This window comes from Amblyraja radiata, chromosome 24, assembly GCF_010909765.2.
Source record: "Amblyraja radiata isolate CabotCenter1 chromosome 24, sAmbRad1.1.pri, whole genome shotgun sequence".
NCBI lineage: Eukaryota > Metazoa > Chordata > Chondrichthyes > Rajiformes > Rajidae > Amblyraja > Amblyraja radiata.
Window position 1 is genome coordinate 27,157,300 of NC_045979.1, and position 26,859 is coordinate 27,184,158.

The 26,859-nt window shown below is 42.2% G+C and overlaps 1 protein-coding gene across 3 annotated transcripts; it reads left to right on the forward strand.

Annotated features, from left to right (window-relative positions):
- Positions 1-3,362: 3,362 nt before the first annotated feature.
- Positions 3,363-26,859, forward strand: LOC116986925 (HIV Tat-specific factor 1 homolog). 3 transcript variants are annotated; one of them, XM_033042735.1, is made up of 9 exons: positions 3,363-3,677; positions 5,905-6,666; positions 11,799-11,873; positions 17,475-17,549; positions 18,589-18,723; positions 19,809-19,952; positions 23,257-23,318; positions 25,260-25,520; positions 26,340-26,859. In XM_033042735.1, the coding sequence occupies exons 2-9, from the start codon at positions 5,928-5,930 to the stop codon at positions 26,352-26,354; spliced, it is 1,506 nt and encodes a 501-aa protein (XP_032898626.1). In that variant the 5' UTR covers positions 3,363-3,677; positions 5,905-5,927; the 3' UTR covers positions 26,355-26,859. The 3 variants fall into 3 exon arrangements, with proteins under 3 accessions (XP_032898626.1, XP_032898627.1, XP_032898628.1); XM_033042736.1 differs by lacking the exon at positions 17,475-17,549 and having other exon boundaries at positions 3,364-3,677; XM_033042737.1 differs by lacking the exons at positions 11,799-11,873; positions 17,475-17,549 and having other exon boundaries at positions 3,364-3,677.

Sequence of the window (26,859 nt, forward strand, 5' to 3'; positions counted from 1 at the left end):
ACTGTACTTTTAGTAAAGCACTTTGGGGGCAATCTGAGCCCATGAAAGACAATGATAAACTGTGCTCTGATATTTAGTAATCCTAATGGATCAGCATCTGCCTCGCTGGGGCCCCAGTTCCGAGGCTCACTTCCTGTTGACGGGGCATAAGGTCCTGTACTCTTTGCGATACCCTGTTCCTAGGTTCTCTTACACTCGCTGGCATTCCAGTTGCCATGCTCGCTTCTGGTTCTCCAGAGCCCCAGAGAGGTCGCAATTCTCAGTCTGAGCTGTGAATAACACTGAACACATGTCTACTAAACTGTGAGTGGTTTTACTGACCTGTCAGTGCCCTTAATGTGGTTTGAAAATGTAGTTTGAAATGCAAAAGTGTGTTTTGGTTTGAAAGTGCTAAAGCTGTGTTGCCTTTGTTTGAAAGTGCTAAAGCTGTGTTGCCTTTGGTTTGAAAGTGTTAACGCTGCGTTGTCTTTGGTTTGAAAGTGCTAAAGCTGCCTTGCCTTTGGTTTGAAAGTGCTAAAGCTGCCTTGCCTTTGGTATGAAAGTGCTAAAGCTGCCTTGCCTTTGGTATGAAAGTGCTAAAGCTGCCTTGCCTTTGGTTTGAAAGTGCTAAAGCTGCCTTGCCTTTGGTTTGAAAGTGCTAACGCTGCCTTGCCCAATTAAAGCTGCCTTGCCTAATTAAAGCTGCCTTGCCCAATTAAAGCTGCCTTGCGTAATTAAATCTGGCCATCTTACTCAGAGTTCCCCTCCACTCATCAGGTGCCGAGGATTTTTCCCATCGATGAAAAATTTAAGAGTTATTAGTGTTTAAAAAATGTTGAGATTCTCTCTCCTGTCAATCACGCCATGAAGGCCACGCCTCCTCTGGTGGGAGGGAGGGAGGGACTATAAAATCCAGAAGTGTGGGCGTGGCTCAGTCTCTGCAAGATGGGGGAGGGAGAGGTCACGACTCGCTGTCTTTAGTGGCCTTGCACCCTGCTTGAAATGGTATGAAACTGCACTTGAATTTGGTGGCCTTGCACCGTGCTTGAAGTGGTATGAAACTGCACTTGAATTTGGCCTTGCACCCTGCTTGAAATGGAATTTCAAGGAATAGCCGTGAGTCAACTGCGAGCCCACCAGCCATGAGTGAGTGAGCTGCCAGCACAACAGGCTTGAGTGACTGAGCCGCCAGCCCAATAATCCATTCGACCCACAATGTCCATACTAGCCCTCTGGAAATCATTCCCTTCAGCGCACAACACCCATACTAGCGCTCCAGAAAGCCCCCCCCCCCTCCCACTGGTCACCAATATTGGAATTGGTGGAGAGGTGGAATATTGCAATGGGAGACCAGCCCTCTCGTATGATGCTGGGACCCAATGGGTCCCACTTAGTCTAGTATGTAATATAAAAACAAGTGAATTTAAAGTGTGCTGGAGTATTAATAGATTAACATCCGATAGTCTGGAAAATCTGCTAGACCAGCACCACCAACAATCTGAATGTGTATGAAGGAACTTCCTATCGAGTCCACATCACAAGATTCGAAATTGTTCAGCCAGAGCTGAACACACTTCTAGGTATCTGCATACAATGGCGTGTTGCGCTTCTTGTGTTTCTTGTGCGTGGTGGGGGAAAGAGTGGTGGAAACAGGGCCGTGACGTGAATGCTCTTTCCTTGACCCCATGAAGGAACTGCAGATGCTGGTTTACACCGAAGATAGACACAAAGTGCTGGAGTAACTCCGTGGTCCAGGCAGCATTTCTGGAGAGAAGGCATGGGTAACATTTCATCTCGAGATCCTTCGTCAGGCTGGTGTCAGGGGGCAGGTAGATACATAGATAAGGAAGTGTGAAGATGTGAAAACAGGGCAATGGGAATGGAGGTCAAGGAAAATGTAGAATAGATCATTGTTCGCTGGGAGAAGGTAACAGCAAAGCATACAGAGATAGAATGAAGTTGAGACAGTAAGACTGGTCGGAGAACTGGGAAGGGGAGGGATGGAGAGGGAGGCAAAGCAAGGGTTACTTGAAGTTAGAGAAGTCAATGCTCATAATGCTGGGGTGTAAACTGCCCAAGCGAAATATGAGGTACTGTTCCTCCAATTGGCGCTGGGCCTCACACCGACAATGGAGGAGGCCCAGGACAGAAAGGTCAGTGTGGGAATGAGAAATGGAGTTAAAGTGTTTAGCAACTGGAAGTTTGCTAAATCTGCCTAAACCTACCTGAACATCAAACTCCAACAACCATTCCTCATCTTAAGTGATCAAGATCCTACTGCAATTTTCCTCGATGAAAGGAGAAACAAAGTTAATATTTTGGGTTGAAGACCCTTTGTCAGAACCACTTTTTTTTTTAACACCATTTTTAAACTCGTCCTTTATCAAACCATCTCATTAACAAATCTCACCGTGCTTAACACAGATTCTGTCAGTATGTCTGTGTTAACTTAGTAATCATGCACACAAACAAATAATTCCGATATAAATTTTGTAGATTGGTTTATGCATACAACCAATCATATATAGGTTAGCATCACTAACCCTGCCTTACTATATCATTTATATTAACACCTACTTCCTATGCTACGTAGTTCGGTAGCAGACAGGAGTCAGTGACTACTAACATGCTGTTAAGTCTGTATATGGATTAAAGATGATCTTAAGTTACGTGTTGTGTAGATGTCATATTTACAAATTTTATGTCAGTACTTGTAACCAGGGAGAAAGGAGTCCTTTCAATATAACTCCTGATAACAGTTTTTGTTTTATTTCCGTTGGTACATATTAAAGTCTCGACTGATAAGAATTGCCAGCTAAATTACCCGACTGGCAGGCTCCAGATAGGAGACACACTGGTTTCTGTAAGTTGTAAATTGCAAAGAAGTTAAGGCCCAAAGAGTTTGCAGAGCAATAATGGACCATGATAACATAATCACATTCAGCAGAGGTCGGTCGGGGTAAGGTAGGAATATGTCATGATGACACAAGCAGGTGGATGAAAAATATTTATATTGGCAATGTGCTGATCTAAACTCTTTTCAGGGTAAAACCATCACCGTGTGTGTTCCTGCAGTTGAACACCAAAGCTCCCCGAGCACTAGTGAAAGCTGTGCAGATAAGTTTATTCCTCAGAGAGTAATCGAGATTATCTGGTCATCACCTCATTGTTATTAGTTGAAGTTGCTGTGCAAAAGTGAGATGCTGTTGTTTCTGACACAAACTTTGAATGCAAATTTTGCCTGCAAGGCGTGTTGAGAAGTCTTGCGAAATATGCTTTGAATAACAAGTTTTTTCTTGCAAATGGTTAGTTGGGTTTAAAGATTGTGGTTGAGTTTTTAGTTATGTCAACTTACAAACCTGTTCACAAACCTGTCTTTTGAGTTCAGCAGGAGATTTATTCCACAGACTGATTCCGAGGTTAAATATATCTATTTCTTCCTTTTACTTCCACATGTGCAGATTTCACGTGATTTACGGGAAAATTACTGCAATGGAAATCTGAACACCTGATAAAGGGATTCGCCCTAAACTGATTACGTGTCCTCCTCTCTTTAACTTGTGTTCATATTGGAACGTACGCTTTTGTTTGTAATCTGAATGCATCCCAAGGTGAACGTTGGATGTTAAGTGCTCAGGTATACTGACACCAGTCTTTCTACAGGTAAGCGAGAGAGGTCTGTCCCTACCGTGGCACAGGTAAGCACCCGAGATTTAATTCATTATTTCAAATGTTTATTCAGTATTCATTTATAGTATTTGAGTATTGCTGGCAAAAATTAGTGGGGAGGCAGCTTCATGAGCCACAATAGAAACAGATTCCTACAATACTTGGGGAGAGGAAGTTCTGGGGTTTAGATCTAGTGATAACGAATTTTGTGATAAATGTGATAAATTTCCAAAACAATTGAATCTGTGCCTAAAGGTTCTGTCATGAGCCAATTTGATAGTTCAGAGAATGTTCTGAATGTGTACTTGAGCGTATTCAAACCCAGAAGAGTGGTCGAGGTCTACGTCAAGTTTAAGTCTAGGAGAAGCTGATGCCAAAATCAAGAAAATGAAGTGGAGATCTCTTCCAGAAAATGCTTCACCAAGAAAGGTTTGCAGGGAACAGATGGTGCGCCATGCTTGAAACCTTCCTCTTTCTAAAGAAAGATTAACTTAAAGATAATGACATAAAAGGGATCTGAAGAAGGGTCTCGACCCAAAATGTCACTCATTCCTTCTTTCCAGAGATGCTGCCTGTTCCGCTGAGCTACTCCAGATTTTTGTGTCTATCTTATAATGTTTAGTCCATCAGGTTCGTACCAGCTGCTCAGCATAGTGGTTTGGGAGGTATTGTTAGAAGAGCTCAGGCAAGTAAACTGCAATACAATATGTAGATGGTGCAAGCTCCAGCTAATGCTTGGCAGAGTAATGGGAAGGAATGTTTAGGGTGGCGGATGGGGATGAAGATGGGAAGATGAGACTAGTGGTGGAGATGGCGAAATTGTTAGAGGATTATGTGCTATATGTGACGGCTGATGGGGTGAAAGGAGAGGTCGAGGGGGACTTTGTCCCTGTTGCGACTGGGGGAAGGGAGAGCAAGAGTGGAACTGCGGTACTGAGGAGACACGTGTGAGGGCCTCATCTATGATAAACGAGTGAGACACACGTTCTCATGGACTGGTTAACTGCTAGTACACAGGAGTAACAACGACATACGTTAAATAACACACTTTTAAAGGCTGTGCTGGATTCAGGCTGTATGGATTCACTACTGTCAATTTCCTGTTATGTCCTTGTTCATAAATGCTTGCTAGTTTGGCGAACTAGAAACCAAGAAAACTCTACTCATCAAACAATTGTTAAAATCTTCAACAGCTGGTTAACTAATTATCCCTTAGTTTAGCATGTTGTCAAATCTGTCAAAACTATGAATGTTGCTAAAACATTTTTAAAAACTTTCATTTAAAAACCACTCAGTTACAAATCTGAAAATTAATTAATTTTTTAAGAGTTAATAAAACTAAAGCTCTGAAAAACTCAACAAAACTTAAAAATTAATTAACAATATTTAATTGAACTACTTAAAAATTATATGAATGGCCCTGTGCCTCTTCCTGTAAATGAACAGTATGTTCCTGCAATGAGTCTAACTTACCCCAGACTGCTGGCTGGAGAATTGCGGCAACTTTACAACTTTGCATAAAGAATCCAAGTTAAAAGGACTGGCCAAACGTAGCAGTGAGTTTGGGACTTTACATGTGTAGAAATACCGAATGGCAAAGACTGATGGTTCTGCACGGAACTGTCACATATCCTCACTAAATCTAGACCAGTTCAACTTATGTGAATCAGCAAACAATTATTATTGAATTACTCTTCCTGGTGTATTAACGATGGTTTATTAATGCAAATTGTTATTGCTAATAAATCTGGAAAATCTGGAACGATGGAAACAGAGAGGTTAATTAACAAGTGGCACCCCATCTGATAGAACCACTGTTTCACACAGACCTGTGTTCAAACCTGTGCTTGGGTGCTATCTGCATGGAGTTTACACATTCTCCCTCTGGATACTTTTCACCAGGTGCTCTGGTTTCCTTTCACAGATGGTTAATTGGCCCTTGTAAATTGCCAATAATGTGTAGGCGAATGGTGGAATCTGGGATGGGGCAGTTGCTAAGGATTTGGGGAGAACAATAAAAAAATGGATGGTTACAGTATGCCGTATGGCTGTGTTTCTCTGTAATTCTAAAATTTAGTGCACCAAGATACATAATAGGTTTTTTTTAAATTCTACAAGCATTTTGGAAAATTGGGTAATTTGAAAGAAAATATGTAATGGAAAGTAGAATTGAATTTGTGTAAAGGGCAGGTAAGACAAATCCACTTAAAATTGCATGAATGAACATTTGAATGAATAAATACATTTTTTCAACAGAGTGAATATCCGAAACTGAAGCAATGGATTCTGTGCCTGAAGGTTCTGTCATGAGCCAATTTGATAGTTCAGAGAATGTTCTGAATGTAAAGCTGAGTGTACTCGAACCCAGAAGAGTGGTCGAGGTCTACGTCAAACGCAGTATAACTCTAGCAGCAGCTGATGCCAAAATGAAGAAAATGAAGTGGAGATCTCTTCCAGAAAATGCTTCATCAAGAAACATGAAATGCAAGGGGGGATCTGGCCTGAGTCGCCGAGGGAAAAATCGCAGGGCTCAAGGAAGACAACAGAATGAGCGAGAGAACCAAAACCATGGAGATAAGGTGGTGCCTTCAGGCAGCAACTCTTCAAATGTTGACTCGTGTGTGGAGAAAGCACAAAGCAAGGGCAAGAGTAATGAAGGGAGTAAAAGGGAAAAAATTCTAACATTCTTTGGAAGAGTTGCTAATTTCCTGTGGAGGAGGAAAGATGATGAGAAGAAAGATGATGGGCAAAATGAAGTGAAGGAAGCTGGCCCTCATCAGGCAGAAAACCCTCCAGAATGCAACGGACAGCAGCACTTTGCTAACAAGGAGGAGCCACCTGGAGAGATGTCCCCCAGTCACAAGCTCAGGAAGAAGAGTAGCCGGTGGAGACTTTTCTCTTTAAAGAAAAATAATTCTAAAGTTAAAGACATTGGATCTGAATCCAGTAAGCATACAGAGGTGCAACCCAATGTGCAGGATCCCAAAGATGGCTGCAAGCTAGGGCATAAAGAACCAGGTAGGTCTTGTTTGACTGGTTTTGCAGTACGGCATTTGAGAAAATAATTAACATGTTACACATGCATTGGTAGGAATTCAAATTTGCCTGCCTTTGGAAGGATTCCACCACATATCCTTAATATAATTGTAATTGGAATTAATTTTATTAGCCAAGCATAAAAACAAAACAAGTATGTAAGTCATGCGAGGAATTTGATTACAATCATACCAAAAATGCAACAAAACATGCAACCACATAAAAATTTAGCATAAACTTCCTCCACCGCAGCTCCTCCACACTCCTCACTGTGTTGGAAGGCAATAAAGTCTTATCTTATTTTCTCTGTTTTCTCCCGCGGTCGGGGAAGTCGAACTATTCACAGTTAGGGCGATTGAAGCTTCCGCAGCTAGCGTTCGATGCTCCCATGTCGGGGCAATCGAAGCTACCATGATTGGGGAGATCGAAGCTCCTGCACCTTGCAGCTCCCGAAGCCGGCCCCTAACCAGGGACCACGAGCTCCACAATGTTAAGTCCGCAGGCTCCCACGGTTGGAGCTTCAGAGGTCGATCCCTGGCAAAGGGATTGACAGCTCCGAGATGTTAAATCCGCAGACTCCCACTGTTGGAGCTCCCAAGGGCAATCACCAACAAGAGGCTGCCAGATCCACGATGTTAAGCCGCAGTGCAGATGGAGATACGATAAGGAAAAAGTCGCATCTCCATCAAGGAAAGAGTTAAAAAAAGTTTCCCCCACCCTCCCCTCCATCCTCCACATTATACAAAACTAAAGATACACTCAAACTACATTTAACTACAGGCTAAAGAACAACAAAGAGAGTAAGGGATGAGACAGACTGTTGGCAAGGCAGCCATTATACGGCACCACCCGATAGTAATGTTACAGGTGAATGTGTGCCCCTGAGTCCATTGCCATAGATTTTCATGAGATGATTATCTATATACTATTAAAAGTCTCTTGTCTGTCTGTCTGTCTGTCTGTCTGTCTGTCTGTCTGTCTGTCTGTCTGTCTGTCTGTCTGTCTGTCTGTCATCTCAAGAGCTATGCTAAAATGGTACACAGTAGCCCAAACATTTTTGTGGAATCTTACTCAGCTTTTCCCCGTGGTCGTTTGTATCAAGTTTCTTCCCATTTTATGTTATATTTCACAAGTTATTGATATTTAGTTTAAAAAAGCAAACTGTAACAAGATTTTTACAGTTAAAATCCTTCCTGCCAGCTTCCAACAAACTTCGATACAAAGTTGCAATACAGGAATACTCTGTGCTTCCACCAACTTTTCACTTGAATGGGATATCACAGTCCTCCCCCCGACATTTGCAACAATACAACACTTACTCCAGCTCCTGGCAGGACAGGTGGGGGAGGGTGAATTGGTATTGCACTTGGGGAAGTGCAATTGCAATGTTTTTTTAAGTTCAGTACTGGGAAAGGCAGGGGAGTGCTTGGAATCATATGTTCGGCAACGGGTTGAGTTGGGGGATCACGTCTCGGTGCAATCATGTTAGCGGTGCAATATTGTGTTGCCAAACGGGTTGTGTTGGGGGACCAGGCTTCCTCCCGTGTGAAAGGACCCAAGGGGTCCCAGTTGGTCTAGTTACAAATAAACTGCAAATGTTGAAAATCTGAAATAAAAAAATAGAAAATACACAATGGGCCAGGCAGTGTTGGTGAGGGAAGCAGGGTTAATGTTTCAGGTCAAAGACCTTACATCAGAAAAGCTCTTATAAAGGACCATCAACCTGAAACGTTAAGTGTCTTTCTCACTTTATAGATATCACTTGACATGCGTTTCCCCCCCCCCCCCCAAAAAAAATCTACAGTCACGAATTCCACAAGGTTCACACATTCTGAGTAAATAAAACTTCTCCTCATCACTGACCTAAGTCCCATTCCTTGTAATCTGATATAATGACTCTTAATCTTAGATTACTTAACGGGAGGGTAGGAGGGATACTTTCACCCCACATTCAGTCTGTCTAGCCCTGTCAGAATGTTTGTAACTTTTAATGGAATGCCATTTCATTTTTCCAAACTATCGTGCACATAGGCTTAGTTTATCCAGTCTCATCTGCTTTTGAACTTGTGAAATGCCATTTATTCAGGACCTATCCTAACCTTGTCTTATCAGAGACATTTCCTTTGTTTAATCTATACCCACCCTGCAACTTCAAACCAACTTGATTTCTCTGTTTCCCAGTTCAGATGAAGCTTCTCAAAACCCAACCATTAACACTATTTATCTTTCTCTGCTGGCTGCCCTGTTGCATGTTTCCAGCATTTTCAGTTTGTGTTTTAATTTCAGATGTAAAGTATCCAGTTTTTAAAATCAATTACAGTTGTGTCCGTTTGCGTGAGAATTTCCCCAGGTAAAGAACGCCTTAAATGGTTTTAGCATACTAAATTACACCCATCAAATTGTCCTTATGCTTTGTATATTGAGGGACCATAAGTCTACTTTTCTGCACACTCACATCAAAATCTAACCATCTACTGTTACTAGGCTGTGGGTCGAGGAGCTTTTTCGTTCAGGTTTGTGATCCAACTCATGGAACTACCTGAATTTTTAACATATTGTGTAAAAATATTGTATAAATCATACCTGAAACTCGTCAAGACCAAAACCTGCACATTTTTAAGAAAAGCCTCAAATTTTTCTGAGTAGTAATTGCCCAATCAATGCACGTTTGACATTAGTCAATGTGTGTCTGACCTCAATCCCGCGCTTTGTTTTATGGTCGCAAGGCAGCGAGTACCCTGGGATCATGGCTGCCTCCTCATTACATCAAAGCAATAACAAGGTTTCCAAGGAGTAAAGGTAATGCTAACCTTGCTGATCATTTTGTTTTTCAATTGATTTATCTTTATAAAGTTATGATGTGAACTGTTAAATAAAAATGATAAATAACAAATGTAGAGCTAAGGTTAGGATTAGGGTCAGTCAGTCAGTCAGTCGGTCAATCGGCCAGTCTGTCGGTTGGGATTTTCGGTAGGCCGATGGATGCTGTGGAGGATTGGTCGGGCTATCGGGCCGCCGGTGGGTGGCGAGAGTTGGGCCGGACCATTGGTGGGTGGTGAGAGCGGTTGGTGGGGCCGGGCCTCCGGCGGGTGGTGAGAGCGGTTGGTGGGGCCGGGCCTCCGGCGGGTGGTGAGAGCGGTTGGTGGGGCCGGGCCTCCGGCGGGTGGTGAAAGTTGGGCCAAGCCTCTGGTGGGTGGTGAGAGTTGGGCCAGGCCTCCGGTCGGTGGTGAGCGTCGGGCCGGGCCTCCAGTGGGTGATGAGAGCGGTCGGTCGGGCCGGGCCTCTGGGTGATGGTGAGCGTTGGGCCGGGCCTCCGGGGGGTGCTGCGAGGGGTCGGTTGGGCTGTCGGCCGGCCGGTGTTGCAGCAAGCGAGTGGGCAGTCTGACAGAGCCAGCGCTATGGGGGTGCTGAAGGCGGGCCGGGCAGCGTGCAGGGCAGTGCCGCTCCCCACCATCATCACCACCAGAAGGGCATGCTGGCCGAGGTGGACGCGCTGCAGGGCCACACGTACGGAGCCCGCAGCTGGTCCCAAAGCGGCTCCAGCTCCAGCCGTGGGCAGTTCTCGAAGGGGAGCGAGTTAGGGTTAGGCATTTTCCTGTCAGTGGAAGATGCCTTATGCCCCTGTCCCACTTAGGAAACCTGAAAGGAAACCTCTGGAGACTTTGCGTCCCACCCAAGGTTTCCGTGCGGTTCTCGGAGGTTGCAGGTGGTTGCCAGAGGTTGCAGGTAGTGGAAGCAGGTAGGGAGACTGACAAAAACCTCCGGGAACAGCATTTTTTCGATCTCATTTTCTAATTCGTTTAATTAATAAATGTGCAAATTTTGGCATTGATGAGTTATGACTTAATTCTCAATTATATTTTATCTAAATCTGTGCAAAATGTCATGTTGTTCCGAGACATGGGTCACGAAAGTTGATTTCTAGACACATTTTTGATGCTCAGCCCACAGCCTATACATATTGACAAGGGCTTGTTTAGTTGTAGTTATTCTTTACTTAACATTGAAATCGCTGATAGTTTGGGCTCTGCTTTGTAGGAATTATTGATCTTTCCGATATCTGTAGAGGGTTGTGCTGATATATTCAACACTTATGTTTCAGGATTGGAAAGACTAACCTTTATAAACCTGAGTCTGTTCACAATACCCTCGTGTTCAGTAATATCATTAATTTTCAAATATTTAATTCCCTGCTTGCATCACAACATTCTGAATGTAGCAACTCTGTTTTCTACAATTCTGAACAGATCCAGATCAAGCAACATCCAAATGATAAAGTTCAACATTTATCACTGTGAATGTACATTTTTATAGTGAAATGAATCCCCAAATCTCCATTAGAAATCTAGTTATCTTCAATTCCACTCAACTAATTGTTGCTCATGCTTGTGTGATGTTCTTGGGTTTACCTGTGCAAAAGGTCAACCAATTAGTCAATTATGGTTCACAAAAGTGAGATTTACCCAGCAAGAGAACAGTTTCTATGCAGCTAAATCACTCAAAAAGCCTTCTTGGCGCTGATCACTCTTTTATGTCATTATCCCAGATCAAGCAAAAATCAATTTTACTAAACCAGTCACTGGCAATTACTGGACTGATGATCAAAATTCATCTGTCGTTTACAGGTCCTCTCCACTTATGAACATTTGTACACATAAATGAGCATTTGAGAGACTGGCAGTCAGGATTTGCTGGCTACAGCTATCTTCTGCCATGTGGAGATTAAGTTCATGTCTGTATTTCTGACTTCCAAACTATTTGGGTTACAAACAGTTCTGAGGAACAGAACCTTGCTGTAACCTGAAGAAGACCTCTATAGTGGTGCCTGTCCAATCTGAGGTCTCATGATATTTCACCTACTTGAACATTGGGGCCACTTTCAAGGACCTGTAGATAAATTAACTAATGTGCTGCCTGCCCTTGAAAATAGTGCATCCTTATTTTTCTCTGAAGAGACACAATAAATGTTCTCATGCTAATGGCATCCAACACAAAATACCAACAGGTTCCGATAATAAGCTTCCCATTAGCCACAGACTTTAATTTTCAAGTACTTTCAGAGACGAGCAACAAACTAATGTAAAGTTATTGTGTATAACTTTTGTGTGTTCCAGAACAAGTTTCTGAAGATCCATCTGATCAAGTGTCCGAGGATGACAAGCGGACTTTGGAGTCCAATAAGGAAAAGGGTAAGCAAAAAAACAGAAGTACAGCAGAAGTATTAGAAGCACAGAGCTTGGATGGGTCTGGTGAGTGTGTGACACAGTGGCAATCATCAACACATGCATCATAATTAATAAGCTACTGGTTAGCTACTTTGGGGAAGCTTATTTTGAATGGTGGTTTAGGGGATTATTTATAATGGTTTACAATTCAAATGCACATAGCAAGAGTCAAGAGTGTTACATTGTCATATATTCTAAAATAGAACAATGAAATTCTTACGTGCAGCAGCATAACAGGTTTGTAAACACAGTTCTCAATAGATAATAAAATAAACAAAAAAATTAAAAAAGACATAAAACACCAATTTAGTGCAAAAAAATCAAAACATAGCTTGAAGTCCCTACTGCAACCAATGCAGTTTGTACTTGGCAGTTTAGTTGGAGTTTGCCGTGTTGTATAGCCTGGTGGTCATTGGGACAATGTTGTTCCTGAACCTAGACATTATAGTATTCCTATACCTTCTTCCCAATAATCAGAGTGAAATTAAAGCATGGTCAGGTTGTTGAGTGTCCTTGTCGATGCAGGTTGCCTTTTGAGACAGTGACTCCTATAGATCCCTTGAATGGTGGGGAGGTCAGTATTCATGATGGTGTTCACCACTTTTTGTAATCTCCATCAATCCTGGGCATTTGAGTAGCTGAAACAGGCCGTGATGCAGCCAGTAAATATGCTCTCTACTGTAGGAAAGAACTGCAGATGCTGGTTTAAATCAAAGGTAGACACAAAATGCTGGAGTAATTCAGCGGGACAGGCAGCTTCTCTAGAGAGAAGGAATAGGTGACGTTTTGGGTCGAGACCCTCTTCAGAATATCTACTGTACATTTGCAGATGTTCAACAGAAAATTTGTCAACCAAGGTGCCCCATTTACAGTAGTTCCATCTGCCCAAGATTGGCCCGTATTCCTGTAAACCTTTCTGATCCATATACCTGTCCAATTGTCTTTTACATGTTGTAATCACAACAACATTTTTGTAGAAGGTATTGGAGATGTTTCAACTAGAAAGTTTCAGGATTGGAAAGACCAGCATTTAAGTAAGTAAGTTTATTGGCCAAGTATTCACATACAAGGAGTTTGCCTTAATGCTCCACCCACAAGTAACAACATGACATACAGTGACAGTTACGAATGACTCAGAAAACACTAAACATTAATAATAATAAAACATTAATGTTAAAACATTAATGATAAAACAAGCATGTGAACCAACAAAATGCCAGATCAAAGGAAGGCTACAGATTGTTTGCTGTTGAGTAGAGCAACTACTCGTGGATAAAAACAGTTTTTATGTCTGGCCGTGGCAGCTTTGACAATCCGGAGTCGCCTTCCAGAAGGAAGTGATTCAAAGAGTTTGTGGCCAGGGTGAGAGGTGTCAGAGATGATCTTGCCCGCTCGCTTCCTGGCCCTTGCAGTGTACAGTTCACCAATGGAGGGAAGGTTGCAGCCAATAACCTTCTCTGCTGATCGGACAATTCGCTGCAGCCTCCAGGTGTTGTGCTTGGTGGCTGAGCCAAACCAGACCACGATGGAGAAGGTAAGAACAAACTCTACGATGGCCATGTAGAATTGGACCATCATTGCCTGTGGCAGATTGTGCTTCCTCAACTGCCGTAGGAAGTACATCCTCTGTTGTGTCTTTTTGACTGTGGAGTCGATGGTAGACCCCTACTTAAGATCCTTGGAGATGATGGTTTCCAGGAACTTAAAAGACTCCACAGATGTGACTGTGGTGTTGTTGATGGTGAGTGGGGTGAGGGGAGGGGGAGCTCTCCTAAAGTCTACAATCAATTCCACTGTCTTAAGAGCATTGAGCTCTAGGTTGTTGCGACAGCACCAGGACGCCAGCTGTGACACTTCCTGTCTGTAGGCAGATTCCTCCCCATCCTGGATCAGTCCAATCAGGGTTGTCTATTCCGCAAACTTGAGAAGCTTGACAGAGGAGTCTGTGGAGGTGCAGTCATTGATGTAGAGAGAGTAGAGGAGAGGAGAGGGTCCGCAGCCTTGTGGTGCTCCTAATTCTGAGCGTTTGCGGGTCCGAGATGTGCTTTCCCAGCCTCACATGCTGCTTCCTGTCTGTCAGGAAGCTGGTATAAACCTGAGTCTATCTCAATACCCTCTTAAGTTCATTGATATAATTTATTTTCATAAGAAGACCAAATATTTTATAACCTGCTTACATCAAAACATAAAGCTTTTCACTCTACCTTGGTATACGTGATCATAAACTAAACTAAACATAATCTATGACTGTGGCTAATCTGTTTTCTGCAATTCAGAATAGATCTATATCAAGCAACACCGAACTGACAAAATTCAACATTTGTCATTGTGAATATACTGTACCTGTTATAGTAAAATTAATCCCTAATTTAATACATTGCTCCCAACTATTTGTTGCCTGTGCTTTGCGATATTCTTAGGTTTACCTGTGCAGAAGGTCAACCTGTTAGTCTTTGTCTTCTTCTCACGTATGGCGTGCACAGCCTAAAGTTGTAGGATAACTTGTTCAACTTGATTTTATTTGATTGTGTACGCCAGGTTAATTGCATTCATTGAAACAGGGTGGACCACGTGAAGGTTGCAATCTCCGACCCCAACCTGTTAGTCAATTGTGGTTCACAGAGATGAGATTTTCACAACAAGAGAACAGTTTCTACACAGCTGTCTGGTTGCACACACTATAGTGGCACAGTAAATCACTTTAAAAGCCTCAATGGCACTGATCACTCTTTTCTGTGCAAATCTGTGCAAAATGCCATGTAGTTCCGAGACATAGGTCACAAAAGTTGATTTCTAGACACATTTTTGATGTTCAGCCCACAGCCTATACATTTCGACACGGACTTGTTTAGTTGTTGCTATTCTTTACTTTACAATGTGGATAAATTGTAATCGCTGATAGTTTGGACTCAGCTTTGTAGGAATTATTGATCTTTCTGATATCTGTAGAAGGTTGTGCTGATATATTCAACACTTATGTTTCAGGATTGGAAAGACTAACCTTTATAAACCCGAGTCTGTTCACAATACCCTCAGTATTCAGTAATATCATTAATTTTCAAATATTTTATTCCCTGCTTGCATCACAACATTCTGAATGTAGCAACACGCAGAATGTGGCAAATCTGTTTTCTGCAATTCAGAACAGATCCAGATCAAGCAACATCCAAATGATAAAGTTCAACATTTATCACTGTGAATATACATTTTTATAGTGAAACGAATCCCCAAATCTCCATTAGAAATCTAGTTATGTACTTGTTCGCACAACTACATCAGCTGGTTTTGAATTTTGAATTTTGAATTTCTTCAATTCCACCCAACTAATTGTTGCTCATGCTTGTGTGATGTTCTTGGGGTTACCTGTGCAACAGGTCAACCAATTAGTCAATTGTGGTTCACAAAAGTGAGATTTACCCAGCAAGAATTTTTCAAAACTCCTTAGATTCTGGAGTAGTTCCTGAAGATTGGAGGGTAGCTAATGTAACCCCACTTTTTAAAGAGAGAGAAAACGGGGAATTACAGACCGGTTAGTCTAACATCGGTAGTGGGGAAACTGCTAGAGTCAGTTATTAAAGATGGGATAGCAGCACATTTGGAAAGTGGTGAAATCATTGGACAAAATCAGCATGGATTTACGAAAGGTAAATCATGTCTGACGAATCTTATAGAATTTTTCGAGGATGTAACTAGTATTGTGGATAAGGGAGAACCAGTGGATGTGTTATATCTGGACTTTCAGAAGGCTTTCGACAAGGTCCCACATAAGAGATTAGTATACAAACTTAAAGCACATGGTATTGGGGGTTGAGTATTGATGTGGATAGAGAACTGGCTCGCAAGCAGGAAGCAAAGAATAGGAGTAAACGGGTCCTTTTCAGAATGGCAGGCAATGACTAGTGGGGTACCCCAAGGCTCAGTGCTGGGACCCCAGCTATTTACAATATATATTAATGATTTGGACGAGGGAATTGAATGCAACATCTCCAAGTTTGCGGATGACACGAAGCTGGGGGGGCAGTGTTAGCTGTGAGGAGGATGCTAGGAGGCTGCAAGGTGACTTGGATAGGCTGGGTGAGTGGGCAAATGCATGGCAGATGCAGTAAAATGTGGATAAATGTGAGGTTATCCACTTTGGTGGCAAAAACAGGAAAGTAGACTATTATCTGAATGGTGGCCGATTAGGAAAAGGGGAGATGCAACGAGACCTGGGTGTCATGGTACACCAGTCATTAAAAGTAGGCATGCAGGTGCAGCAGGCAGTGAAGAAAGCGAATGGTATGTTAGCATTCATAGCAAAAGGATTTGAGTATAGGAGCAGGGAGGTTCTACTGCAGTTGTACAGGGTCTTGGTGAGACCACACCTAGAGTATTGCGTACAGTTTTGGTCTCCAAATCTGAGGAAAGACATTCTTGCCGTAGAGGGAGTACAGAGAAGGTTCACCAGACTGATTCCTGGGATGTCAGGACTTTCATATGAAGAAAGACTGGATAGACTTGACTTGTACTCGCTATAATTTAGAAGATTGAGGGGGGGGATCTTATAGAAACTTCCAAAATTCTTAAGGGCTTGGACAGGCTAGATGCAGGAAGATTGTTCCCGATGTTGGGGAAGTCCAGGACAAGGGGTCACTGTTTAAGGATAAAGGGGAAATCTTTTAGGACCGAGATGAGAAAAACATTTTTCACACAGAGTGGTGAATCTCTGGAATTCTCTGCCACAGAAGGTAGTTGAGGCCAGTTCATTGGCTATATTTAAGAGGGAGTTAGATGTGGCCCTTGTGGCTAGGGGATCAGGGGGTATGGAGAGAAGGCAGGAACAGAATACTGGGTTGGATGATCAGCCATGATCATATTGAATGGCGGTGCAAGCTCGAAGGGCCGAATGGCCTACTCCTGCATCTATTTTCTATGTTTCTAAGAGAACAGTTTCTATGCAGCTAAATCACTCAAAAAGCCTTCTTGGCGCTGATCACTCTTTTATGTCATTATCCCAGATCAAACAAAAATCAATTTTACTAAACCAGTCATTGGCAATTACTGGACTGACGATCAAAATTCATCTGTCGTTTACAGGTCCTCTCCACTTATGAACATTTGCACACATAAATGAGCATTTGAGAGACTGGCAGTCAGGATTTGCTGACTGCAGCTATCTTCTGCCATGTGGAGATTAAGTTCATGTCTGTATTTCTGACTTCCAAACTATTTGGGTTACAAACAGTTCTGAGGAACAGAACCCTGCTGTAACCTGAAGAAGACCTCTATAGTGGTGCCTGTCCAATCTGAGGTCTCATGATATTTCACCTACTTGAACATTGGGGCCACTTTCAAGGACCTGTAGATAAATTAACTAATGTGCTGCCTGCCCTTGAAAATAGTGCATCCTTATTTTTCTCTGAAGAGACACAATAAATGTTCTCATGCTAATGGCATCCAACACAAAATAACAACAGGTTCCGATACCAAGCTCCCCATTAGCCACAGACTTTCATTTGCAAGTACTTTCAGAGACGAGCAACAAACTAATGTAAAGTTATTGTGTGTAACTTTTGTGTGTTCCAGAACACGTTTCTGAAGATCCATCTGATCAAGTGTCTGAAGACGTCAAGCGGACTTTGGAGTCCAATAAGGAAAAGGGTAAGCAAAAAAGAAGTATTAGAAGCACAGAGCTTGGATGGGTCTGGTGAGTGTGTGACACAGTGGCAATCATCAACACATGGACAATAATTAATAAGCTACTGGTTAGTAATTTTACTAAATCAGTTACTGGCAATTACTGGATTGACAGTCAAACTTCATCTTTCATTTATAGGTCCTCTCCTCTTTTGAAATTATGCACATTTGTACACATAAATTAGCATTTGCGATAGCGGTGGTCTGGATTTGCCAGCTGCAGGTATCTTCTGCCCGGTGGGAATTTGGTTCACGGCTTTATTTCTGAATTCCAAACTATTCAGGTTACAAACAATTCTGAGGAACAAAACCCTGCCATAACCTGGGCAGGACCTGTATAGTGTTGCCAGTCCAATCTATGGTCTCATGATATTTCACCCATTTGACCATTAGGAGCCACGTTCAAGGACTTGTAGATAAATTAACTGATGTGCTGCTTTAACGCATCCTGATATTTCTCTGAGAAGACACAATAAATGTTCTCATGCTAATGGCATTCAACACGAAGTAACCATAGGTTTTAATACCAAGCTTCCTTGTAGCCACTAAGTTGTATTTCCATGTAGTTCCAGAGATGAGCAACAGTCTAAAGTACAGACTTACCCTCTCCAAGACAGACGTGAAGCTCACCGTTTGACCTGTTTTTACAAAATGTTAAATGGTCAGCTCGATATAGATTACAAGACCTACACCAAACCCAAACCAATTAGGAGCAGACGAGGGCATTCGATCCAATTTGTGATCCCAGCTACAAAGGCAGATGTATACAGCAATTCGTTCTTCCCCCGCACAATTAAAGCATGGAATAAACTCCACCCAACTATAGTTACCCAACCAGATGCAACTAAATTTAAAGTAGCTCTTTCTTCCCAATAACCCTTTCTGGCTTAAGTCCTCCCTCCACCACCTCCAGTTTAAATTCCATTTGGAATATTTTGGAGGACCAAGAAACCAAGAACCAAGAACCAAGAAAGTTAGTGTGTGTGAACATTGTGTGTTCCAGAACACGTTTCTGAGGATCCATCTGATCAAGTGTCTGAGGATGTCAAGCAGACTTTGGAGTCCAATGAGGAAAATGACGATAAGCAAAAAGACAAGACAACAGAAGTATTAGAAGCACAGAGCTTGGATGTGTCTGGTGAGTGTGTGACACAGTGGCAATCATTAACACATGCACAATAAGCTACTGGTCATATGACCTCAGGACCAGTGACATTCAGGACTGACTGATAATTCACTTACCTGTATAGAACCTCGGGGCAGCTTTTTTTTTTAATGATGTATGTATTAAAGCCAGCTATTGTATGAAGGGATTAATCATAATGGTTTATAATTCAGATACACATAGCATGACTCAATGTCATATATTCCAAAACAGAACAATGAAATTCTTACTTGCAGCAGCACAGCAGGTTTGTAAACACAGCTCTCAATAATAATATAATAAACATTTTTTTTTAAGACATAAAATTTATGTGCAAAAAACAAAACAAAGCTCAAAGTTCCTACTGCAATCAAGGCAGTTCATAGTTTGGAGTTTAGCCTACAGTATTTAGAAATTACAGTATTCAGACTCCTATACCTTATTCCCAATGGCAGGAGTGAAATGACAGCATGGTCAGAGCCCCTGATGGACTGGGCAGCATTCACTATTTTTTGTAATCACCTTCAGTCCTGGGCGTTCAAGTTTCCAAAACCGACCGTGATGCAACTGGTGAATATATGCTCTCTACTGTATTCCCCACTTACAAATACCCAGCTTGTGTACGTTTGTGCGCACAAATGAGCATTTGAGAGACCAGCGGTATGGATTTGCTGGCTGCAGGCATCTTCTGTCATGTGGGTATTTGGTTCACGGCTGTATTCCTGACTTCCAAACAATTCAGTGTACAAACATTTCTCAGGAACAGAACCCTGCCTTGACTGGGGAGGACCTGTCCAATCTGTGGTGTTATGACATTTCACCCACTTGACCATTTGCGCACTTCCAAGGATGTAGATACATTTATTGATGTGCTGCTTTCCCTTGAAAAATACTGCATCCCTATTTCTCTCAGTACCCTGCTACACGTGACTATAAACTAAACTCAAAAGATACGATAAATGTTCGCACCACAGGTTTCGATACAAAGCTCTCCTGTAGCCACTGCATTGCCAAGTACTTTCCATAAACAAAGAACAAACTGATGTAAAGTTATTGAGTGTGACCTTTGTGTGTTTCAGAACAAGACACTGAGTATCTATATGAGCAGGTGTCTGAGGAAGTCGAGTGGATTGTGCGGACTTTGGAGTCCAGTGAAGAAAATATAGAGAAACGAAAAAGTAGGGCAGCAGAATTATTAGAAGCACATAACTTGGATGAGTCTGGTGAGTGTGTGACACAGTGACAATCAACAACATATCGCACAATAGCTACTGGCCTTATGACTTTCAAGTCCAGTGACCTTAAGAAATGATTGATAATTCACTTACCTGAATACAACCTTGGGGAAGCCTCTCTTTCTGCATGGCGTATTAAAGCTAGCTACTTTACTAAGGGATTATTTAGTTTAGTTTAGAGATACAGCACAGAAACAGGCCACAGAGTCCGCACTGACCATCGATCCCCGCACATTAACACTACCCTACACACACTAGGGAACATTTACAATTATATCAAGCCATTTAACTCACAAGCCTGTACGTCTTTGGAGTGTGGGAGGAAACCGAAGATCTTGGAGAAAACCCATGCAGGTCACAGAGAGAACGTACAAATCCGTACAGACAAGCACCTGTAGTCAGGATCGAACCCCGGTCTCTGGCGCTGTAAGGCAGTAGCTCTACAGCTGCACCACCATGCCGCCCATTTGTAATGGGCTTACAATTCTGTTGCACATAACAACGTTAGGCACCAAACCCTAAATGCAAATCATATTTGAATGGAATGATAATTGCTGAACATATATAACATCTTTAGTTACTGAACTTAAATGGAGCGATATTTGATATTGACCAGAGTGATAATGACCAACCATTCATGTTCATTGCTAAAATCTCCTCCAAAGTCACCACTGAAATGGAGCGGTTCTCCAATTCTGGCTTCTTGTTCAACCTTTATTTTAATTATTCCATCATTAGTGGCTCTGTCCTCAATTGCTATAACCCTATGGTCTGGAGTTCCTTCACTAAATGTCTGCCTCTCTAGCTCAGTTTTGTCCTTCTGAAAAATGCTTGAAAACCAATCCTGCTGACCAAGCTTTTTGTTAATTGTCTTAATACAAGGCTCAGGATCAAATGCTGTTTGATTATTCTCCTTCCAATCACCTTTGTATGCTTTACTATTTTGATAAAGTTGTTTTTGCTCCATAGTTTTTATTATGTTAGTGACACCAAGAAACGTAATTGTCTTCTTATTTACTGGTTGACTGTTTTCCTGGAAGAGGAACATCTTCCAAAATATACAGTATGCACCTGTAATCGTGTTTTAAGTGACATTCTGCCCCTTGAAATCATCTGAAATGTCAAAGGATCTTCTTTCTATGATGTGGCAATACCTTGAATTCTTCAGTGACAGTAGATATTTGTCAATAACCCATGAGGCACCTTTGACATTCAGGTAATGCAGTGAAACCTCCTGGTGATGCATGAGTGATGAAAGTGGGTGCACCAGACTCGGAGGAAACCTTTTGTGATATTCATAGGAAGGTCCCGGTGTAAATCTTTGACGAACACTATGTAACAATTAGTGCTTTTGGGCTAAAATTATGTGTTGCTTTCATGTCAATTATCTCTCTTTTCTGAAGGGATTGCTTGGTGCCAGGGGTAAGACTACCTGGGTTTCGCCCATTCTCTGGTATTTCAGCCCACGTTGCCTTCACTTTCAGCATCCACATCATCATCACGGATAAATCCCTTCTCTTCCCCCATCCTTAAATGCACATGCACACTTTGGTGGGCCTGTCCAACCCATGGTCCACTGAGGCAAGTGATATTCCCCTGACAGTTCCCCCACTGAGGTGGGTAATGGAAACCATTGGTCCTCGAGCCGCAGCTCTCATTGATGCACAGGTCAGTATCTTGTGAGACATTAGACGAGGGTAAACAACCAAGTCTTCTATCGAACCAGCAACCCAATCTCCAGTTTCTAGCTTTGTGGAAGTCATTTGAACAGTCTTTGTCTTGTACAAAATTGTTCCTGTTTATCAGTTTTCATGAGTCTCTTGCAACCACAGGCTGTAGGACTGATACCAATCTGTTTAGTATTAACCATCATGTAAAAGAGCTGTTGGTTATATATACTGTAGATGTGGGTGCATTAACACCATACATCTATATGTCCCATGTCCCACACCCTAGATTTGAACATACAGAAATGGGAACGTTGCAGTTTCAATGGTGCTGACTTTCAGATCAGGTGTTGAAATGAGGCACTGACTTTCAGATGGAGACTCAGATAAAGATAAAAGTATAATTGACACTGCTCAATGGAGAGTAAGGGAGTGCCCAATGTTTATCACATGCAGATAAGAATTATGGGCAGGAATATGTCATTCTGACCTTTGAATCTGCTCTGCCATTCATCATCGTAATTCCTTTCTATTTTGAATCAATGCCATGACTGAGCTTCCATAGTTCCTGGGTAGAGAATTCCAAAAGGCACCACCCTCTGAATGAAGAAATGTATCTTTCTCTCAATCCTTAAACAGTTTACCCTTAATCTCAAACTGCGCCCCCTAGTCGCAAACTCCACAGACAAGAATATCCTCCCTGCATGATATATCCTACAAGAGGCAGTCATACCTGGGGCCCATACGGGTGCCCATGGCTACATCTTGGATTTGGAGGAAGAGGGAGGAGTCGCAGGAGAAGTTGTTGAGAGTTGTTGAGTTTTTACTTTCCCCTGCAACCGCAGCAGATGCAACACCTGTTCCTATATATCCTCCCTCGACTCCATCCGAGGATCCTGACAGTCTTTTCAGGTGAGGCAGTGGTTCACTTGCACATCCTCCAACCTCATCTACTGTTCGAGGTGTGGACTCCTATATATAGGCGAGAACAAGCGCAGGCTCGGCGATCGTTTCACTGAACACCTCCTCTCAGTCCGCATAGGCCAACACGATCTCCCGGTTGCTAAACACTTTAACTGCCCCTCCCATTGCCATACTGACCTTTCTGTCCTGGGCCTCCTCCACTGTCAGAGTGAGGTCCAATGCAAATTGGAGGAACAGCACCTCGTATTCTGCTTGGGCAGCTTGCAACCCAGCGGTATGATTATTGATTTCTCTAACTTCAAATAACCCTTACTTTCTTTCTCTCACCGTACCTCCCCCATCCTAGTTATCCGACTAGTTCCACTATCCTGATTAATTTTACTGATTATATGCCTCCTTGTCATCTTCCCTTCAACTTACAATGAACCATTCTATATTTCCTTATCATCGTCTGCTTTGATCTGCCGTTTTCACACTTTACCCTTCCATATCTCTAGACTCCCTCTCTCCCAACTCTTAGTATGAAGACGGGTCTCGACCCAAAACATCACCCATTTCTTCTCGCCAGAGATGCTGCCTGCCCCACTGAGTTATTCCAGAATTTTGTATCTTTCAGGGGATCAAAAGGATCTTGGTGTCTCAATGCTATATTCCCCTATGAATGATATTAATTATATTCCATGTTATTATTTGTATATCAGATGATGGCACTTGGAAAGTCATCCAATTACTTCAAATTATTGGTGATGGTGTTGAATTACAGGTAAGATAAGATGTGTGAAATATTTGTATTCATATTCTGAGTAAAGGCATTGCTGGTAATACTGAAACTTGTGGTCCATAGTTGTTTCCTTTCAGGAAGTGTTAGTGAGCTTTCTGGAAGAAATAACACAATGATTTGATGAATTTGATATTACCATAGAGATGGAGAAGTTGTTGAATTTTAGATGGTGTGTGGTTGGTAAGAGGATGTTCCATTGCACGAGTTGCTACTGTTTTTCTTGATGGCAGATTTCATTGTAGTGAAAGCTCCTGCTGAAACAGCATTTCGTTAATAAAGGAGAACTCCATCATTCCAGCATGCTCGGGACTTTTGTTGTGTACTGTATTCGTTGTTCAAGGTGTTGACTCTTATACACCAGCGAGACCAAACGTAGACTGGGCAATCATTTCGCTGAACACCTTCATTCTGTCCGCCCATACCTACCTGATCTGCCGGTTGCCAAACACTTTAATTCCACTTCCCATTCCCACACTGACCTTTCTATCTTGGGCCTCCTCCATTGTCAGAGTGAGGCCCAACGCAAATTGGAGGAACAGCACCTCATATTTCGCTTGGGCAGCATACAACCCAGTGGTATGAATATTGATGTCTCTAACTTCAAATAACTATTGCATCCACACTCTCTCCATCCCTCTCCACCCAAGTCATACTAACTTCAGAGTAGTCTTGTTGAGTCTCATTATTTATAATTTGTTTTCACCTAGGCCCAAGCTAACAATTTAGGAACCGGAGAGAAGAAAATAAAGAAACGTAGAACTATAATGAATAATAGCATTTTATATTCATGATGAAGTAATGTTTCACTCAAAGGAAATGTATGTCGGGAAAGGATTTGTTAAATATGTACAGATATGTGTCCATGTCCAAAGTCTTCTATTTGCATGCAGTCTATTTTGTAAATATGTATCAGTAAAGATGAAGCTTTTACTAATATTCATGTCCACAAACTCTGTTTTAGCTTTGTTTAAAATGCACTATCCTGAAATTCCTTATTCACTTCACGGGCCCTATCTATCGCTGACATGGGTAAAGTAGGCTTTTTTCCTTACATTGCTTCTACCATCTCCCGCAGCTGACCCAGTCTCTGAGTTCTGACAGTGAGAACTCAGGTAGTTCCATTTGCATGATGTTACCAAGTCATTCTTGCTGATGGATACCACTGAAACAGTGCTGTATTAACCTCAGAGCCTCTTCCAAGTAGCATTCAACACAAAGGAGTCCTTTTGGGGAGAGGGGAGTGGTTGGATGGTAGTCAACAAAAGATTGTCTTACCTAGTATGTTTGTACTGCTGCTGCTATAAAACTTCATGAGATACAGGTTCAATGGTGAGGAATCCCAAGTCTACACCTTCTTAATTTTATAACATAGTACTGCCATTTCTGCTGGGTTCTTGTTACCATGGGCACAAAGATGGTGATGGAACTGCCTGTGATATGGTCTGAAAAATATAATTATGTGGAATTGCACGCCCAATTGAATCACTATGATTGCTGTACCCTAATCATCTCAGAAACCTGTTTAGATGAAAAGACGGAGAATGCTGGAAAAACAGCAGGTCAGACAATGACTGTGGAAAGAGATGCAGTTAATGTTTCTGATCAAAAACCCTTAATGAGAGCGTATCAGCTCCTAATCTCCCTGTAACAACACTGACTCATTCAAACCTGTCTTGGCCCACAATCCTATTCAATGCCATAATTGTTTACATTTTCCCTTCCTTACAAAACGCCAAGATCTCGGACTTCAATAGCTCTTGAATTCCAACACTTTTTGGGATTTCCCTATTCGTTCTCGTTCCTCTGATCTCCTCTCTCCACTACCTTTTGGTTTTTAGTAATCCAGACATATCAACTTGGCAGCGGTTTGTAATTCTTCACAAAGTCGTCGAATGCTGAATTAATCACACCACTACTTTGCAGCTCCAAGACAATTCGCAACTCTCCACGTTCTTCACAAACATTAGCTACAATGCATTCAAGGAACTGGCAGACCAATACATCCACGAAGAGGTAAAGAACACGGGACAGGAGGAGAACATGGAGATTATGCAGCTGGCTTTTACACTTGATTTTACTGCAAAGGTTGCAGGGACCTGCATCCATCAGATCAAGCGGATCACAGGCTTTGGGAGCCAGTACCTCCAAGATACGTGTTGGAATATACTCGGTTTCAGTGACCAGGTGGGTGGAAAATTGAGTTTTCCCTTCATATGATGTCCGCTTCTTTAAACGTGGAAATGTGGGCTAAAGTACCTGTTTCTGTGCTAAATTACAATATGACCTCTATTCCCTAAACCCTCTTATATGCATAATCCCGGATAATATGAATATCATGTAGCAATGTATTAGCTGAAAGCTTTTAGCAGGGTATGGATTGTTTTTTGTCATTCCTAGAATGTGTGTATTGCTGGGGATTATTGGTGAAGCTGTGGTTTAGTGCCCATTGTGTTTGGCCCAATAACCTGGTGCTGGGTTTCACTTGTGAGCCAGCAGTGCCTCCAGCACTTTGGTGCCATTAAGCAGTTTGCATGATCACTTCAGTGGGCAAGTTAGATTCAAGTTGGTTAAGAAGGAACAGCAGATGCTGGAAAATCGAAGGTACACAAAAATGCTGGAGAAGCTCAGCGGGTGCAGCAGCATCTATGGAGCGAAGGAAATAAGCAAAGTTTCGGGCCGAAACGTTGCTTATTTCCTTCGCTCCATAGATGCTGCTGCACCCGCTGAGTTTCTCCAGCATTTTTGTGTACCTTAGATTCAAGTTGGTATTGTTATGGATTGGAGACTCGCTTAGGCCACTCCTATTAAAATATATGAATAAACAAAATGAGATTTCACAACAATTTGGTAATCCTTACATACCACACCAGCTTTTCAAAAACAACTTTATAAATCCTAATTTAGACCACAATGTTGGAAATGTAACTTTTATATTTTTTGGAAAAAATAACCACCTAGCAGAATAGTTTTACTCATTTTGTGCACAATTCTCTAACTTTTCAGCAAGAAACAGTCTAGACTGAAGATGGAGGCTGACTGGACAACTACTTCTGCTTTACTTCCTGGAGGATCTGCTATTTCCTGAATCAGGGGAGGGGTGCAGTCTGAGCAGTACAAGAGCACAAACTGCCAGGTCCACAGCAGTTCCATGTGACAGACAAGACACCCACACCATAGCTCCAGGTTCTGCTGGTTTTCTGCTCTGAGAATGATTGTTTTGTTTAGTTCTGGTTTGGAATAGTTAGGCACCCCTGCACCCAGCTGCCGAGACAATCGCATGAGTTGAGTTGTAGAATGGAGACAGTTCTGTGGTGCTATCTCCGATCTCAACATCCAGTCTTTAAACATTATCCGACAGTGGCCATGGCTAATTGACCACTTTCTCAAGGTAGTGTCTGAACATTCCTGTTTTGCAGAGAGTTTGGGTGGCACAGTGGTAGAGGTGTTGCCTTATGACGCCAGAGACCTGGGTTCGATCCTGACTCCGGGTTCTGTCCGTACGGAGTTTGTATGTTCTTCCTGT